This window comes from Sceloporus occidentalis, unplaced genomic scaffold (assembly GCF_023333645.1).
Source record: "Sceloporus occidentalis isolate IW3139 unplaced genomic scaffold, rSceOcc1.0.p SCAF_8, whole genome shotgun sequence".
NCBI classification, from domain to species: Eukaryota; Metazoa; Chordata; class Lepidosauria; order Squamata; family Phrynosomatidae; genus Sceloporus; species Sceloporus occidentalis.
This window is the reverse complement of record NW_028316988.1, coordinates 9,878,627-9,895,346: the sequence shown is the minus strand read 5'-3', so window position 1 is coordinate 9,895,346 and position 16,720 is coordinate 9,878,627. Positions and strand designations below refer to the sequence as shown.

At 45.6% G+C, this 16,720-nt stretch overlaps 1 protein-coding gene across 4 annotated transcripts in view; it reads right to left on the bottom strand.

Moving 5' to 3' along the window:
* Positions 1 to 16,720, bottom strand: part of NPHP4 (nephrocystin 4) — a 60,529-nt gene that overhangs the window by 29,298 nt on the left and 14,511 nt on the right. For all 4 annotated transcript variants that reach the window (XM_089534503.1, XM_089534502.1, XM_089534504.1 and 1 more), the window contains exons 7-9: positions 10,961 to 11,088; positions 7,150 to 7,331; positions 5,366 to 5,492 (exon numbers count right to left, since the gene is read on the bottom strand). In XM_089534503.1, coding sequence (XP_089390629.1) covers positions 5,366 to 5,492; positions 7,150 to 7,331; positions 10,961 to 11,088 — 437 coding nt within the window. The remainder of the gene's footprint in view (positions 1 to 5,365; positions 5,493 to 7,149; positions 7,332 to 10,960; positions 11,089 to 16,720) is intronic.

Genomic DNA, 16,720 nt, shown 5'->3' with positions numbered 1-16,720 from the left:
CCTTGCATCGCTTAAGTGAACATCCACGCACACAGCCATTGCCCACCTGTCTGGACTTTCCTTTGGAGAGACACTGTGCCAAGCGCTGCCACTGCTTGGCCTTCAGTTCCCCCTTGGTGGGATAATGAGGCATCCCTAACAAATCAATGGCTATTGATTAAAGCTGCACAGTTGCCACTCTCCTATGTCTCATGGCAGGGGAAATGCAAGACCCCTGCCTGCAAAGCATATTTCATATTTGCTTTTTCTAAATGAGTCTGGCTGGAGCCTCGCTAAGGAGACCTGCTCCTTGCATTGCAAACACCCACTGCCTTGCAATTTCAGGCTAACTTCAGCAGGGACAACTCTGCACCTATCCAAAGCCATTTGTGACTACCGATGGTCCTGCGAATGGCAAGACCACCAGAGCAGAAGAGTTGGGGACTGAGTCTCTTGGAAGTCTCTCATTTATAGTTGATGTTAACTTAACACATCAAACGACAAGATTCTCCATGTACCATTATCCCTAGTAATGGGTGGGTTAACAATGTCATTACAAGTAGTCATCTTAAAAGTCTTCTTCGGGTTCTGCTTCGCTGTCTCTAGTGTTCCACCATTTAGCAAAAAATCTGGCTCTTCCGCAAAATATTCAGCCAGAGGAGGAAGGAGGTGGAATTGTAGGATATAATGAGCTGTTTGCTGCCTGGTGGATTTCTTTTTTTCTTTTCTTTTTAATCTGATGTTGCTTGGCAACTCTTTCATGTGTTTTGATTTCTTTCCTTTTCTTTTTAACAAATTGAGATTCGTTCTTACAGTTGCCTTGGGCGTGCCCCTTTGCCAATTCTTAAAAAGGATATAATTGGTTTTTCATAAATAGCACAAGCAAAACAGACTGGCACGTGTCTGCGAACTTTTCAGTGGTGGTGGCATCCCCAACAAAAAATCAGGGGGAGGTAAAAAGAAAAGAATTAATCCATTTAAGTCATGTCGAGTTGAAAGTCAACAGTTTTCCTCTAAAACTTTCAGGGATGGAAGTTGTGGAGGTCACCTTTATACCCTGGCACCCACTATGAGCCACATAGTCTAGCCAAAAATAATATAAAAGAGAACTCCAAAGTACAGGGAGGCCTTGCAAACTGTTTAAAAGGTATATTGTTGCACCCGAAGGTTTCCAAAAGCAGCAGTTCACCTTCTTCTTTTGGCCAGAAAGAGGTCAGTCTGGGGATTCTGGAGGTGTTGAAGGCCATAAGAAAATTGGGGGGGGGGGGGGGGCTTTATGTGGACCCGGGGCCACACTTTTCACACCTTTACTGTTGAACATCAACAGTAAGATGTAGGACGCCTTTTTTGCACCTCAGGGGAAGTTGCTGATGAAGTCCGTTCCAGATCTGTGACACTGTTATACAAGAGCCGCTCTTCCTCTAGGGTGATGACACACATTATTCTCCTCCTTTCTCCCTGGAGACCCGTGGTCAGTTCATTTGTTATATTTTCCGACAACGTATTTGTCAGAACAAGGCTGCTCCTCATTCCAAGAGTGCAAGGCGACCATCAAGCAAGGAACACAAGCAGGGCATGACATCTCAGGACATTTCCAAAGCCTCCGGGGAAATCAAGCATCGGGTTGATGCATCGTCTGACAACTTCCATCATCTCCATCGCGGAACGGCCCCAACATCGATGCCGACACGGACGGAGAACCAGTTCTCCAAGCTTCTCGATAGCTGGCGGAAAGAGGTGAGAGGCTGCACAGCGGAGGAAGCAAAGATCTGGCCAAGTTGAGATGGCAAAAGCAATTTGCCTGCTAAGGCCCAATTAAGTGCTCAATTAACAGTCTTTCCGACAACTTCTGCTCCTTTCCCAGCAACTGCAGGGAGGCGAAGGAAGGGCAGAGAGCCAAAGGAAGGCCACTGTCCAAATTCCAGTTTCTTGAAAGAAAAATGAGACAGCAGGTGGAGAGAGAGAGAGAGAGAGAGAGAGAAGCCATGGCCAGATGGCCAACACAACGTTGCCACAGTCCTTGATGTCCCAAGGGCCTGTTGTGTGCCTTGATGGCTTCCGCTCTTGAAAATATTTAGGGGGAAAATTAATGAAAAAAGCTAACTCCATGTTTTAATTAACAGCTTCAAAGTAGAGGGAAAAAAACACAACTCAGCTGTATCAAAGGGAATGAGAGCAGAAAACACCGTCGACATTACTATTTATGTCTGCGTCTTGATATAGGACATAGGAAGGTACTTTTGGTAGGTTTAGTGGCTGATAGTCTATCCCAGGGCCCCTAAGTGACTGCCAAAAAATTCCCCTGCCCCTAAAAAACCATCCTGGAAGTGACTGGAAGCCCACTTCTGCTGCTGAAAATGGCATTTTACCTTAGACTATAGCAGTATAGTTTTTTGTGGGTTTTGGGGGCTATGTGGCTATGTCCTAGAAGAGTTTATTCCTGATGTTTCATCAGCATCTGTGGCTGGCATCTTCAAAGAAAGTTGCTGGCTCTTCTAGAACATGGCCACATAGCCCAAAAAACCCACAAAAAACTATGGATGCCGGCCACCAAAGCCTTCAACCTTAACGGTATAGTTGCAAGCCATTTTGAAGAGGAACGAAAATGGGAGGTAGCTAAGGAAACAGGAGTGACTGCCTTTCCTGGGCTCAGCTGTAGATGTGGAGAAAAAAGGACATGCAGAAAAGGAGTTTGGAGGACATCAAGGAGGAAGCCATTGTAGGAAAGGAGTTCTAGAGCCTGGGAGCAGCCATCGAGAAGACCTTGCCTCCTGTCTCCATCAACTGTCCTCTCCTGAAGATCTCAGGTCCTGGGTGGGATCATACCAGGAGATATAGTCTGTCAGGTAGCCTGGACCTGAGCCTCATGACCAGCACTTTAATTATACCTGGAAACAAGTGCAAGGGGGTTATATAATCTGTGTAACTCTGGTTGCAATTGGAGAGCATCCCTGCCCTGAAATGGTGTCTTCACACACGCAACCGAAATTGGTTTCCCTTTGCAGTTCAGCTCCATGACAGCTTGGTGGGCTTCAGCACTCCATTAAGACAATACCACTTACAGCCGATTTATGAACTACAGCAGAACCATCTGGCACCGGGTCAAAGGAAGCAGCGAGTTTCGCATCTGCTTTTCCTAGCCTTAAATAATTTTAAAGGGACTTAAAAATCAATGGGAACACGTTGTTGTAATGCGCATAAGCCTGATGACATGCTATAACTCTTCCCCGGCTGCTTCCTGAAAGGATCACTGCCGTACAAGGCAGGGGTGGCCTTTTTGACGGCGGCAAAATTCCAGACACGGAGCCGTTTGTATCATGCCGCCCGAAATGAGTTTTGCTATTGCTCTGCTCTGTCATTATATTTCCCCTCTTGATGGGCAATAGCAGTAGCAGCCCACGCAGAGGACTCCCTCCTTCGCTTCCATCCCTCCTCTTGCGTTCCAATTATGGACGCAGCACAGGTTTCCAAATTCATTAAAAGCAGCCATCAATTCAGCCAAGATAACAATGAACCACCAAGGCCCAGCTCCAGAGGAAATTTATTGGGAGCCTCTATAGATAACTCCAAAGATTTCTGGGAGGGAAAAGGGAATATTTTGACAATCCGTCACAAGAAGACCAAAGTCTAGTCAAATGAGGAAGTCAGAGAGGAAGTCTCATCCCTGGTGGTGCCACCACAAAGAAGGTCCTGCTACTAATTTTCATGGTCCAGCCCTTCTGGGAGTCCAGGATGGGAGGAAATAAAGTTTAAGGCAAATTCAATGCTTCCTTAACCTTGCAAGACTAGACTGGTGCACCAACAACGGACTTTCCTGGACAGGGATAATTTAGCCGCAGAAGTCCACAAACTGGTAACTTCCTAATCAGACTACCAAGGACCATCCAGTCCAACTCCATTCTGCCATAGAGGAACACACAATCTAAGCCTTCCCTGGAACAGATGGCCATCCAATCCTTGTTTAAATACCTCCAAAGAAGGAGACTCCACCACACTTGGAAGCAATAGCATCTTCCACCGACAATCAGCTCTTACCTTCGGGAAATTCTTCCTGATGTTTAGCTGGAATTTCTTTCCTTCCCGTTTGAATGCAAGCTTGTTCCATCTTCGATACGACCTCAAGCTTGTTCCATCTTCAATATGGACACGTTTGTTCCATCTTCAATATGACCTCCCCTCAAATATTTAAACAGGGCCATTGTATCACCTCTTAACCTTCTCTTCTCCAGACTAAACATGCCCAGCTCCCTAAATTGTTCCTCAAACGGCTTCATGGTTTCCAAACCCTTCACCATCTTGGTAGCCCAACTTTGGAGACATTCCAGCTTCTCAACATCCTTTTTGAATTGCATTGCTCAGAACTGGATGTAATATTCCAGGTGATGTCTGACCAAAGCAGAATTGGGCGGGACTATGACTTCCCTCGATCTAGATCCCATACTCCTATCGATGCAGGCTAGGATCGCATTCTGATTATGGGACTGCTGCTCGAGGCATAGAGACTCAAGAAGGGATGGTATAGAGAATTTATGGTTAATTTTCAGGAGTAGCTTTAAAGCATAAATCTGAGCTGAACACAGGCAGTGTCTGAATCAGATCTGGCTCCATGATGGCATCCCCAGAGGCAAGTGAGGGACAAGGCAAGTGAAAGAAAGTGATCACCAAAGTGTTTTCAGTGGGTAGCAATTTGGGATACTGCTTTGCAAATAAAAGAAAACAAAACCAGGGAGCCCTTTCCGCTTCCAGTATTATTTATAGTTTTGAACTATGGAGGCTGTTTCTGCTCTCTCTTTCCTCTTATCAAAAAGCACTCACCCCAGGGCTAGGGAAGCCAAAAGGAGTGTCACAGGAAAGCTGATAGGCAGCACAGTTCAGTCAATTACAAACCCCAGAAATGCCCATCGCGGCACACACCTTTGCCTTTTTTTGAGCAGCACCTTCAACAGACAGCTTGTAGCTATCCCATATCAGCATTATTTACAAGCCAGACAGAAAGAGATTGAAAGCAAGAACTTGCTTATTGTCGTGATAACTGAGCGGAGCCAGGAACGCATCACTATTCTGTGGCTTTCTGGTCTCTATCAGGGAGCCATATGTAAGATTTTTAAAGGCTCGCCACGGAAATGGGAATCGGAGGACAGAACACTAGCAGTTAACCAATTAATCAGAGGAAGGCAATGGGCAAAGCACCTCTGAATAGCTTTTGCCTTTAAAAGGCATGGTATTCATGGGCTCACCATAAGTGGACAGGTGCCTTCAAGGCACATATGCACACAGATACAATTGTGAGAAGACATTGGGATGTCAAGGGCAGCCATGGTGATGGAAACTTGGTTGACTTTCCAGAGAAAGAAGCCAAAGAGGTGGGCAGAGACACAATTCCTACCTTAATGTCAGATCTGCGCACAGCAGAGAAGACGTACTCCAACAGGAAGACCACTGCGAAGGCCGGATGGCGGACCATCTCTGTCAGGTGGATACGGCTCCTCAGGACAAGCCTTTGCCTCTCTGGGCTGTGCTTGGAGAGAACCAGTGAGAAGGACTGGTGAGAAGGAGCTCCTTTGCTTGTAAAGGCCAGCCAACCACATGCAGTCCAGCAAGGGTTGGAGTTGGCATGGACCCCATGGCATTGGACTGCAGCTCCCAGCAGACCCTACGCACCAGGGGCAATATAATAGCAGTTTGACACCACTTTATTGGTCATTACCCTATCCTACAGATTACTTGGATTTGTAGTTTGGCGTTCTCTGACAGACCAAGCTGAATACCTTACCAATCTACAAATGGCAAGCTTCTATAAGACAGAATCACTGTAGTTAAAGTGATGTCAAACTGATTTAATTCTGCAATATGGCTTCACCCAATGAGATACTTCATTGGTGTTCTTGTATAGATTATTCTCTTCTATGTGATTCTCTACCCTGCTGTAAAATTTCAAATTTCCCCCCTTTTATGAATCTCTGCTCCTCTTACACTGCCTAGGAATGTACCATGTGGTTTGTGGGTTTTGTCCTACTAGTTAATTGAATTTACTGGGTTGCTGTTCAACAAGTGAGACTTGGATATCATTAGCTCCTTGGGCAGCCTTGCTTGTCAGCTAGTCAAGAGGAACATAACAAATTCAAATAAACAAAGGCCCACGACATTCAATAGGTACAGCAGCAGAAAGATAATCTTTGTGTAGCAGAAGAACACAAGTTGTGGTGTAATTTGGCAAGGGGTGCAAGGCATTCCTTTCCAAGGACTTGGTGCAGAATGTGGGAAATTGTGACCAAGGGACCACATACATCCCCCTGGAGCCCAATTTTGAGGCCCTCAAAACCACCTGCTAATCCCCCAAAGCATCCCACCCACCCCATTTTTGGTGTGATATTTGGGGGGGGGGGGGGACAATTTTCATCCTAAAACTATGCCCATACCAAATGCACCTCAACTGTTGGGTGAACAATGGGAGATGAGATATAAGAATAGTCCAGTATATTGTCATAGCTGCAAGGGTAGCATATGCACAGGAATGGAAGAAGGACTTAATACCTGTGAAAGAAGGGTGGCTATCTAAACTGAAGGGTTTAACAGAGATGGATAAATTGTCTGTATTGCTGAAAACAATCATTAACAAGATTTTGGAAAGACTGGAAATTGTTAATTGCCTTTAGAAAATAAAGAAGGTAATTTATGATTGTTGGTTTTGTTAACTAATATGAGTTAAATATACAGATAACGGGTCATTAATAGAGAGAATGAAGAGCTTATAATGAATTCAGAAGAGTACATTCAGAAGAGATAGTTGGAAATCATATTTTTTAATGTTGCTTTTGTTAGTTGTAGTTTTGGTTGTAATTTGTTTTATATATAATTTATAGTCTATAGAAATTTGTGTTGTTTGTAAAGGTTTTTCCCCCCTTTTATTCTTTGTACATTTTACACAATAAAAATTATTGGAGCGGGGAATAAAAAATGAATAAACAACTGAATGCTCTTGGAAAGGCGACATCCCATCCAAAACAGGGCCAGAAGTGATGCAGCATCACTTTCGGTCCCCATTTTGCCTGGCACATGGCTATGCCCAGGGAGTAGAGCCCATGGTGGGATGGGGGGAATGGACCCCAACGCTGGCATGGTTTCCCAGCCTGTCTTAGGAAATCTCCCCTCTTGTTCTTCTTCTCTCACCTAGGCTTTCCAGCGGCTCCTAGTTTTCTATGGAAGCTTCCAGCACGTCCTCGGGCCACGTCCATCTCGGGCACCACAACTGCCACCTGCGGGGGCTGGACGAAGCAAAAACCGTTGTGGACCCCAATGTGGAGCCGCCGTTCCTGCACAAGAAGGGTGTTCCCATCCAGGGCCAAGTTACCCTAAGAAAATCCATTGGAGCAGGGAGGAAAAGAACAGTTTTTTAACCCGAGGTGGTACTCCCATAGCCTCCTAAAAGCAACCCCTCTATCCAGAAAGTCAGCTTTAACACTAACAACAACATTATTCTCGTTCCTAAACAATTCTGATTATTCTCCTCTTTCCAACAGGATTAAGAAAGGCAAGCTGTGGAAAGAGGGCGCTCGGCTCTAGCGCAGGACACCAATGAAGGCAAACAAGAATGAACCTCCAGGAGGACCAGGGAAGCATTAAGGCAGGTAATTTGCTCCAATAATAGATGAAGCCGAACGGAGTTCGTATCGATCGGTCCCCCGATCACATCGCTGATTGTTTGCTTGATAAATTTCCCCCCTTGTCTTCCCAGGTGAGATGTCGATGGCGGCCAACAGCAAAACACAATAAACAGAACGCAGTCTTTCAAACGGTCCACAATAAAAGAACTGTAGAGCAAAGAATAAAAAAGCAGGTTAAAATCCAGAGATGTAGGGAAACCAGTTGAAAGAGCACATATGAAGCAGCACTATGTCTGCACACATCCATACATATGTACACATGCATACATGCACACATACTTAGTTTGAACTAAGCCCCATCCTTCCTTGGAGCAGTGGTTTCCAAACCTTGCTCTTCCAGATGTTTTGGACTTCAACTCCCAGATGTTTTGAACTCCAACAGTCAGGAGTTCTAGGAGTTGAAGTCCAAACATCTGGAGGACCAAAGTTTGGGAAGCACTGTTTTAAAGGGTTTCATCTCTCCTCCAGAGCCTAGCCCACCATTGGCATACGACCGTTTCTTAAAAGACTCTGGGTGCATCTACGCTGTAGAAATAATGCAGTTCGGCACCACTTTAAGGTCCGTAGCTGCATCCTAGGATTTGTTGTTTTACAAGGTCCTTAGCCTTTGGTGCCAAAGAATGCTGGCGCCTCACTAAACAACAAATCCTAGGATTCGGTCGGATGGAACGCCATCATCAGGGGTAGGCAACCTTTTTGAGCCGGGGGCTGGGTTGCTGTCCCTCAGACAACTGGGGGGCCGAACTCAAAATGGTGCCCGGAGCAGCGCAGAAGCTGCGGTGGGGGCGGCAATCGGTGGCAGGACCGGGCTGGGGCCAGTCCTAAGGCCTCGCCGGGCCAGATCCGGCCCACGAGCCATAGGTTACTGACCCCTGGCCATCATGGTATTTAAAGTGGGGCCAAACTGCATCCAAGATCCTGCTGCAGGGAACCTTAGGAATTCATGGCATGATGAGAGTGCAGTCAGGATTTCTTGGAGATCAGGGCAACCAAAAGGATGGCTACGTACCATCTCCAGTGTCAGGAACAATTGGGTTCTGTATATAAGTTCCTGGGAAGAAGCGATGGAGGATGCAGTCAAACTCAGGTCCATTGAGGATACCTGGCAGGCGGCAGTGTGTCCAGAATATGTGACTAGCAACACCAGCTTCGGGTCCTTCTCATGCTTGCAGCTCATGTTTTTCACCAGAACCAGAAGGCAATGAACAGCAAAGACGGATCCTTGAGCCCAGTACGAATTTTGATTTTAACAACTGCCATCGATTTCTCCTCATTGCAGGAAAAAACAGATATTCTTCCCCGGGATTCTCCTTGGATGTGGATGTCACAGAGGAACAGTATAATGTGACTATTGTTTGTATTTTGTATTTTTATTCTATGTTGTAACCCCACCTCGATCCGCAGGAAGAGGCAGGAAATATAAATCAATCGTATTAATACAGTATTATTATACTGCGGTGAAAAACAGGGAAGGGTTTTTGTACCAAACACTGGTTTTCTGCATTGAAAACAGGCCTTCTGTGGCAGTAAACCATGTTTTCCATGCTGGAAAACCATTTTCTGTGCAAACAGTTTTCTGTGCAGAAAAAGAAAAAGGAAGGAAGGAAGGAAGGAAGGAAGGAAGGAAGGAAGGAAGGAAGACCATGCATTTCAGCCACAGACTAATTCTTCACAGTTCTATTTAGCTATTTAGTTCAAATAGCAGATGCTATTTGGAAGGATGGGGCTTAGTTCAAACTAAGTGTGTGTGCATGTATGCATGTGTACATGTGTATGGATGTGTACAGACATAGTGCTGCTTCATATGTGCTCTTTCAACTGGTTTCCCTAGATCTCTGGATTTTAACCTGCTTTTTTATTTTAGCTATTTAGTTCAAATAGCAGAAAAATTCTTACTGGGCTATTATTCTTCCTGACAGGGCTTCATGATGGTTGGGAAACCTGCTTTTCAACCTGGGAAAGGAACGATTACAACTCTTCTTTTCATCCCTGGTCCCAGGTGGAAATCCCTCTCTCTTTTCTCCATTCAAACACACTAGCAGCAACCTCAAACTACAAACCTGGCATCTTCTCAGGAAGGCCTGTGTTTTCCAAGCCAACCTTCCTGGGGTGGCGGCAGAAGCAGTGGTAATGTTCAGCGATATGTCATAAAGGTAATAAAAATGAAAGCTGCCCCAGAGTGGCTGCTCGATATTAAAGTATTTCATCTTCCTCCTCCGCCAAAGCCGTCCTGCACCTGACAAACCAACGGGGCTCATCCTCGGGGTCATTATGGCTTCCTGAATTACAGGAGCTCCAATACAGGCGTGCAAACACGGAAATCTTAAGGCGTCGCACCGTGCGCCCATTCATCAAAACCAGCCTTGCCCACAACGCAGCGGCTCATTAGTGTTCCCTCATTCCAGGGAGAAAAGCAAAACGCAGGATCAAGAAATTTGTCTCTGAATTGAAGAACGAAGGTAATAAAACAACTCGGAAGGAGGGGAAGAGGAAAGACACAGCCCGAAAAGTGATCCATATGCAAAGAGACAAGCAAATGCATTGTTACTGTACAGATAACAGAGGCCCCATCCCTCTTGCAAACCATCCATTCTTTTATTGTCGAGAAGCAGAGATTATATTTACTTGCAGCAAGGCTCCAGATGCTGGAAATCGATCTTGTTTGTTTTGGTTTTATAAAAGGTTGTCATCATTACAACAAAAGTGGGCCAAATTTGAGGTGCAGGTGGCCCTGGAGGCAATATTAAGGCCCACTAGCCTTGTGTTTAAAAGGGACTTTTAAAATGTCCCTTACAGGGTCTGGACGACTGGGCGATATTGGGCTGCCCTGGTCTGATCCTGGTCAGGGAAAGACCTTTTTAAAACTCTAACACAGATGGATGGAAGACTTTCTAAAAGTGTTACTAAGTGGGGATTTCTCTGTCAAGCAGAACACACAGGGTTTATTTTCACTATTCTTTTTTCATGTTTTGTGGAGGGGGGTTTGTTAAAAGGTGGGAGCTCAGGAATGATGACCAGAAGTCCCCGTGTTAACAGGGCAGTGAATCCGTTCCGGTTTTGGGCTTGCTTTATGAAAACAAAGGTGCTCATTCTATTGCAGGGACATACACAGACTTCTGGAATTGCAAGTCTGGAGTAACACCTGAGCTGGACTCAGTACCCCACCGACATGGGAAAGCTGGAGTTTTGAGACCAAAGACTGGAAATGATTGTGGAAGAAGAAGGCCACCTCATATATGTATATAAAATATACTTCTGGAGGTTTCCCCCTTTCTTTTCTTTGGACTTGGTGCCTTTTCAGGGTCAGAGGAAAGTACCTGGTCATCCATGAGTACGTCTAACAGCTCCTCCTCAAATTTCTCCAGCGAAGGGTACAAGTGGATGGCAAGGGTCTCCAAGTACCAGGTCACTGTCTTCATGAGCCGTGGTTTCTGCAAAGGATCTTCTGCAAAGGGAATAAAACTTGAATTAACCTAGCCAAGAAAACCCCATGGTAGGTTTACCTTACCTTACCTCCAACTTATGGAGTCGACTTGAAAGCATGCAACCACACCAAAAACTTAAATCTATTGGTGGAGACCCCTTTCTTTATTGATTTAATTCGAGCTATTTGATTTATATCTGGCTTTCCTCCCAGGCTGAGGATGTAAGGGTTTATCATTATCAAAAGCGATTTTAGACTGCATCAATAGAAGTATAATGTCTAGATCAAGAGAAGTAATAGTGCCACTCTATTCTGCTCTGGTCAGGCCCCACCTGGAATATTGTGTCCAGTTCTAGGCACCAGAACTTAAAAAGGATGTTGAGAAACTGGAGCGTGTCCATAGGAGGGTGGCCAAAATGGTGATGGGTCTGGAATCCATGTCCTATGAGGAACAACTCAGGGAGCTGGGGATGTTTAGCCTGGAGAAGAGAAGGCTAAGAGGTTATATGGTAGCCTGTTTAAGTATTTGAAGGGATGTCATATTGAGGAGGGAGCAAGCTTGTTTTCTGCTGCTCCAGAGATTAAGACACGGAACAATGGATGCAAGCTCCAGGAAAAGAGATTCCACCTCAACTTTAGGAGAAACTTCCTGAGAGTAAAGGCTGTTCGACAGTGGAACAGACTCCCTCAATGGAGATTTTGGTGGAGTCTCCTTCCTTGGAGGTCTTCAAACAGAGGCTGGATGGCCATCTGTCGGGGATGCTTTGATTTACCATTTCCTGCATGGCAGAATGGGTTTGGACTGGATGGCCCTTGCGGTCTCTTCCAACTCTATGGTTCTATGAAAGGGTCCCAATAAAACCACACACACACACACATTTCTCTAGATATTCTATATACCACTACAGGTCACCTTGTTTCGTACTGATGGAAATTCCATGTAAAATGATTGCTCAACCAGGACTCAGCGTATCATGAAAGTATTTCCAAATGTTGGGATTTCAGACTGCTGTTTCATCATTTCTCTGTGCCGAAGGTGGTGAGGATGTGCAAAGGAGCAACCGCATTGGATGTAATTCAACTGACTTTTTGACTATCCTATAACTCACGATCCACTGACAATAATACTGAGCGCAATGGGGGATTCATTTATGACAGTGCAGGAGATGGATTTAGAAGTTGTGTCAGTAGCAACCGAAATAGCCTGGGCTCAATATTGGAGTAAATGGATGCCTTGGCCTCTCAGTCCTCAGCCGGCTGAGGAAAATTCTCGAGATTGCCAAAATCGACTGAACTAATAAACCAGAGTAATAGAGGCTGCATTGCACAGGGCTGAGGAGAGAAATGAAAGGCGGTTTCTCAATTATGGGAATACAGATTGCAACCAACTGTTACTGCAAAGAGACACGGGCGTGATTTAATATCTATTCTACATTTGCTTATTAACTATGAGGATAAATCCTCGGTAAACACTGTCATTGGAAAAGGCACTTGCTTGAACTATGGATGTTGGCCATGAAAGCCTTTGCTTCCCATGTTTGAAATTTAATATCTGCTACATATGATATGTGCCTGTATTGTCCCCCTTTTTTCCTTTGTGTTTTTATTTTAGATGCATTGACAATTCAATTCCAGTCAAGCAACAACAGAGAGTTGTTATAAGGTCCCTAGATCCATGGAAGTGGCCACAATCCATGGAAGTGGCCTGGCACCCCATTTCCATGTCAAATGCAGAGACAGGGGTCTTTCAAAGCCCTCCCTGTGACAGATGGCCATCCAGCCTCTGTTTAAAAACCTCCAACGATGGAGACTCCACCACTTTCCACGACAGCAGCGTCTTCCGCTGTCGAACAGCTCTTACTGTCGGGAAGTTCTTCATAATGTTTAGGTGGAATCTCTTTTAATGTCGTTTGAATCCATTGCTGCATGTCCTATTCTCTGGAGCAGCAGAAAAGACGCTTGCGCCATCTTTGAGCAAGCAATATTAATTCATGCTGGGCCTTTTCAAAAAGCAAGAAAACAATCCGGTGCATACAATTTTGTACTTGGAGAGGAAGAGGAAAACAGGAAACAGGAAACCTTCTCACTTTAAAAAAACTCTTGCAAATGATTAATTTTTTCAGGGGAGGGGGGATATGTGCAAATGGCTGATGGCATCGAAGTCCTACTGCAAAAGCATGTCAGGCAACAAATTGCACCATTCAATCATTCCAAGGGAACACATCTGGGAGGGAAAGGAACAGCTGTTCTCCCTTTGGATCAGCTTTCTTCGTTCCCTGGGAGAAAGCAGCAACTGGAGCAAATCCCCAAATGGGAGAGGAACCAGCAGCCACCACTGTCTGCTCTGTGGGGCCTTTAATATGCTGACCACTTGACCACAACCTCCAAAAGGCCTTGGTGGACAGCCCCCGGGAAGAGGAAGGGGAGAGGGAAGACGCAGGTCTGAAGCCAGGGTTCTGGTACTGGCGGTAGTAAGAAGAAGGAAATGGGGCAGGGGGGCAAATCTCACACATCCCTGTACCCTTTTACTTATACAGCTTGGAAGCAGCCACTGAAAAGAAAGAAGAAATAATAATAATAATAATAATAATAATAATAATTTATATTTCCTGCAGATCGAGGCAGGTTTACAACAGATAAAATCAAATACAATTACAAAATATCAATAAACAAAATATCAGTAAAAGCACACAAAGATACAGGCACAGTCATTAAAATAGCCAAATCGTCATCTGTTTCTGTACTATTGAATCAGATGTGGAAAATTCTTTAAGATCAGCTATAGAAGATCAGATGGAGAGGCCCACCGGAAGAGATCCACCTTAAGTGCTTTCTTGAAGGCTTCTAAGGTGGTGATGAGATGGATCTCTTCTATAAGTTGTTCCAAATGGCATTTTGGAGCTAGCTTCTGGGCCCCAAGCTCTGAACAGTGTCTACAAGGCTCAGCCGTGAAGATGCCAAACCAAAACCGATTCGGCAGCAAAGGGTCTTCTTACAAGAGATTTTGCAAACCGCTCCCTTTTCTCCAGATGCATCAGTGGTTCTGATCCTGGAAGCATTTGAGCCAGATCCTGAGCTGTCAAAACTGCTTTGAGTATCCCTCTGCAGGCTTTCACTGATTTGAATGGACTCAAAAAGAAGGAGAGGAAGAGGAGAGGGGTGATTGCTCTGAGCCCCTTGAACTGGCTTCCAGGTGTGTGAAGGGGAATTGCATATAACTCAGGACTTAATCAGAGCCAAGTTTCAGACCATTTGGTAGGGCCTGAGTCACAGAAGAGCATGACAAGGCAGGGCCAGGCCAATGGGGTATGAAATAAGCCCACCCTGCCCTCCCTAAATCTGGGTTGTGCTAGCAGCAGCATGGGAGAGAGAGTCCCCTTTCACAACAGGAGGATCCATACATCTCCATTACGTGAATGGAGGCTGGGGAGGTGTGTGACTTCAGCCGCAGCTCCGTGTGCCTTTGCTCAGAGCGACAAGGTTGCAAAAGCTGGAGACGGTTGAGGCCAAACGGCAGCCGGGGAGATAGATGAGGATGCAGACAAAGGATGATGGATGGCGCAACCTCAGGAGAAGAGAGCTTTTGAAGGGCTCAGCTAGGAAGAACCTCTCAGAAATGAAGCCCCCGCTTCGGGCAGGGCAAGCCGGTGGGCCATTGGGGTCCGGGGGGAGAGTCTGAATAAGCATACCAAGGGGGTGGTCTTGGAAGAATAAAGGCAGGACCGGGAGGGGAGAGAAGCAAAAACGTTTCACAGCCTGAATTCCCAGGCTGCCAGTGCTATTTTTCACTTTCTCGTTGAGCTCTGGAATGAAGGTTGAGAAATCTCGTGTGCCCGCGACACAGTCATTTATTTGCTACAGAAACCAGTTTGACGCACTAGACATCGGCAGTACTAACAGGCCCCACCAGGTGTGTAGCTACAGGGAGGCAAAATGGAGGTATCGCCCTTCGAAATACAAATCATGCCTCCCAAATGAAATTTTCCTCCCGTCCCCATATTCCTCACAAGCATTGAGAAATACAGTTTAGCCATTCAGAGAGCGTCCAAGGAACGCAGCAAATGGAAGAACCATTGTCAGCGTCTCTCCCTCTGCAATGCTAGACTTTGAGGAATGGAGGGAAATTTCATTGGAGGGCCGAATTCGCATAGGATGCGGGATGCTTTCATTTTACTTCCCCTGAAGCTACACCCCTCATGCAGTGCCTGAGGTGAGATCTGAACTCGGTGCTTCTGGAGTCCTTCGTTTCTTCTCCTCTTGGTTCACTGGCGACTGCAAACATGAGTTACGTGAAGCCTCCATTTGTTCCAGTCCCAGACTGGTTTCTGGGGCAGAACCGCTCACCTTCAGAGTCCTTGAGAGAGGAGCTGCTTCCTCCAAAATACCTGCAGTGCCCAAAATCTGCTCACCTGGAAGGTCCCAGAAGGGAAGGATGAGGGGGACTTCACAAACCCATTTTCCTCCCTGAAGAGGCAGAAGATTAAAATTCTTCTCCTCCTCCTCTTCTCACAACCAAACATTACAGAGCTTCTTCCCCTGTCGAGTGAAGAGACTCAGCCCAGGCGAGATATAAAGCACTCAGCAAAGGCATGAAATAATACCTCTCCGGCCGGCAGAGCCATTTAAGAGCCGCGGGAAGCACTGGGAACAAGACTTTTCTAACAAATTAGCTTTCGCTACCACTAGAATCTGCCTTAATTCAATTTGGGGGAACCAAATATACCTTCTCCTTTTCATCGAGGCTGTTATCTGATGCTCCGGTGTATCAAATTACAGGGTACATTTGGCTGGAAGTGCCCATTTGCAGCCAATTTCAGGTCCTCCACTCTTTCCTTCCAGTAACCAACGAGTATTTACTGCTGAGCTGCCTTGGTTAAGGAGAACAAACAAGGGCTGGAGGGCTGTGACTTTGGAGGATGCCGTTTTCCATCAAAAGGAATTCAGCCAGAATACAGAACACAGCCAAAAGGAATACAGAAATATAACTACACTCAATGCAGAATAGGATTCCACCAGGATTTTCAAAGCCTGCCTAGTTTTTCTATAGCAAATTGTGAGACCCTCGTTCACCATAAGGACTGAAATCACTTTAAGATGTCCTCAGGACAGGGTAAAAGCAGGAGTATCCACATCGAGGGAAGGAGTAGTGCTACTCTGTTCTGCTTTGGTCAGGCCTTACTTTGTGGAATAATGTGCCCAGTTTCGGCTGCCACAATTCATGAAAGATATTGTCAATGTGTCCAGAGGAGGACAACCAAGATGATCGAAGATGTGGAAACCAAGCCTTATGGGGAAAGAAAGTTGGGTGTGTTTAGCTTGGAGACCTTCCTGGCAGTAAGAGTTGTTTGGCGGACTCTCCTTTGGAGGTTTCTTTATGTGTGAACCTGAGCTGTAACCATCCACTGACAGGCTGAGTCCATCTGAAGACTGTTACAGGAATGCATTATTGGCCATCTGTCAGGAGTGTTTTGGTTGTGTATTCCTGCATGGTAGAATGAAGTTGGATTGGATGGCCCTGCGGGGTCTCTCTCAACTCTATCATTCGATGATCTTCAGCTGAACACTTGCTGAAAAATCTTCCTGTTTCCACTTTTGGACCTTTTTCAGCCAATTTCTGGCTGGTTTTCAGTGTTTCTGGATCTTTCCCAATAAG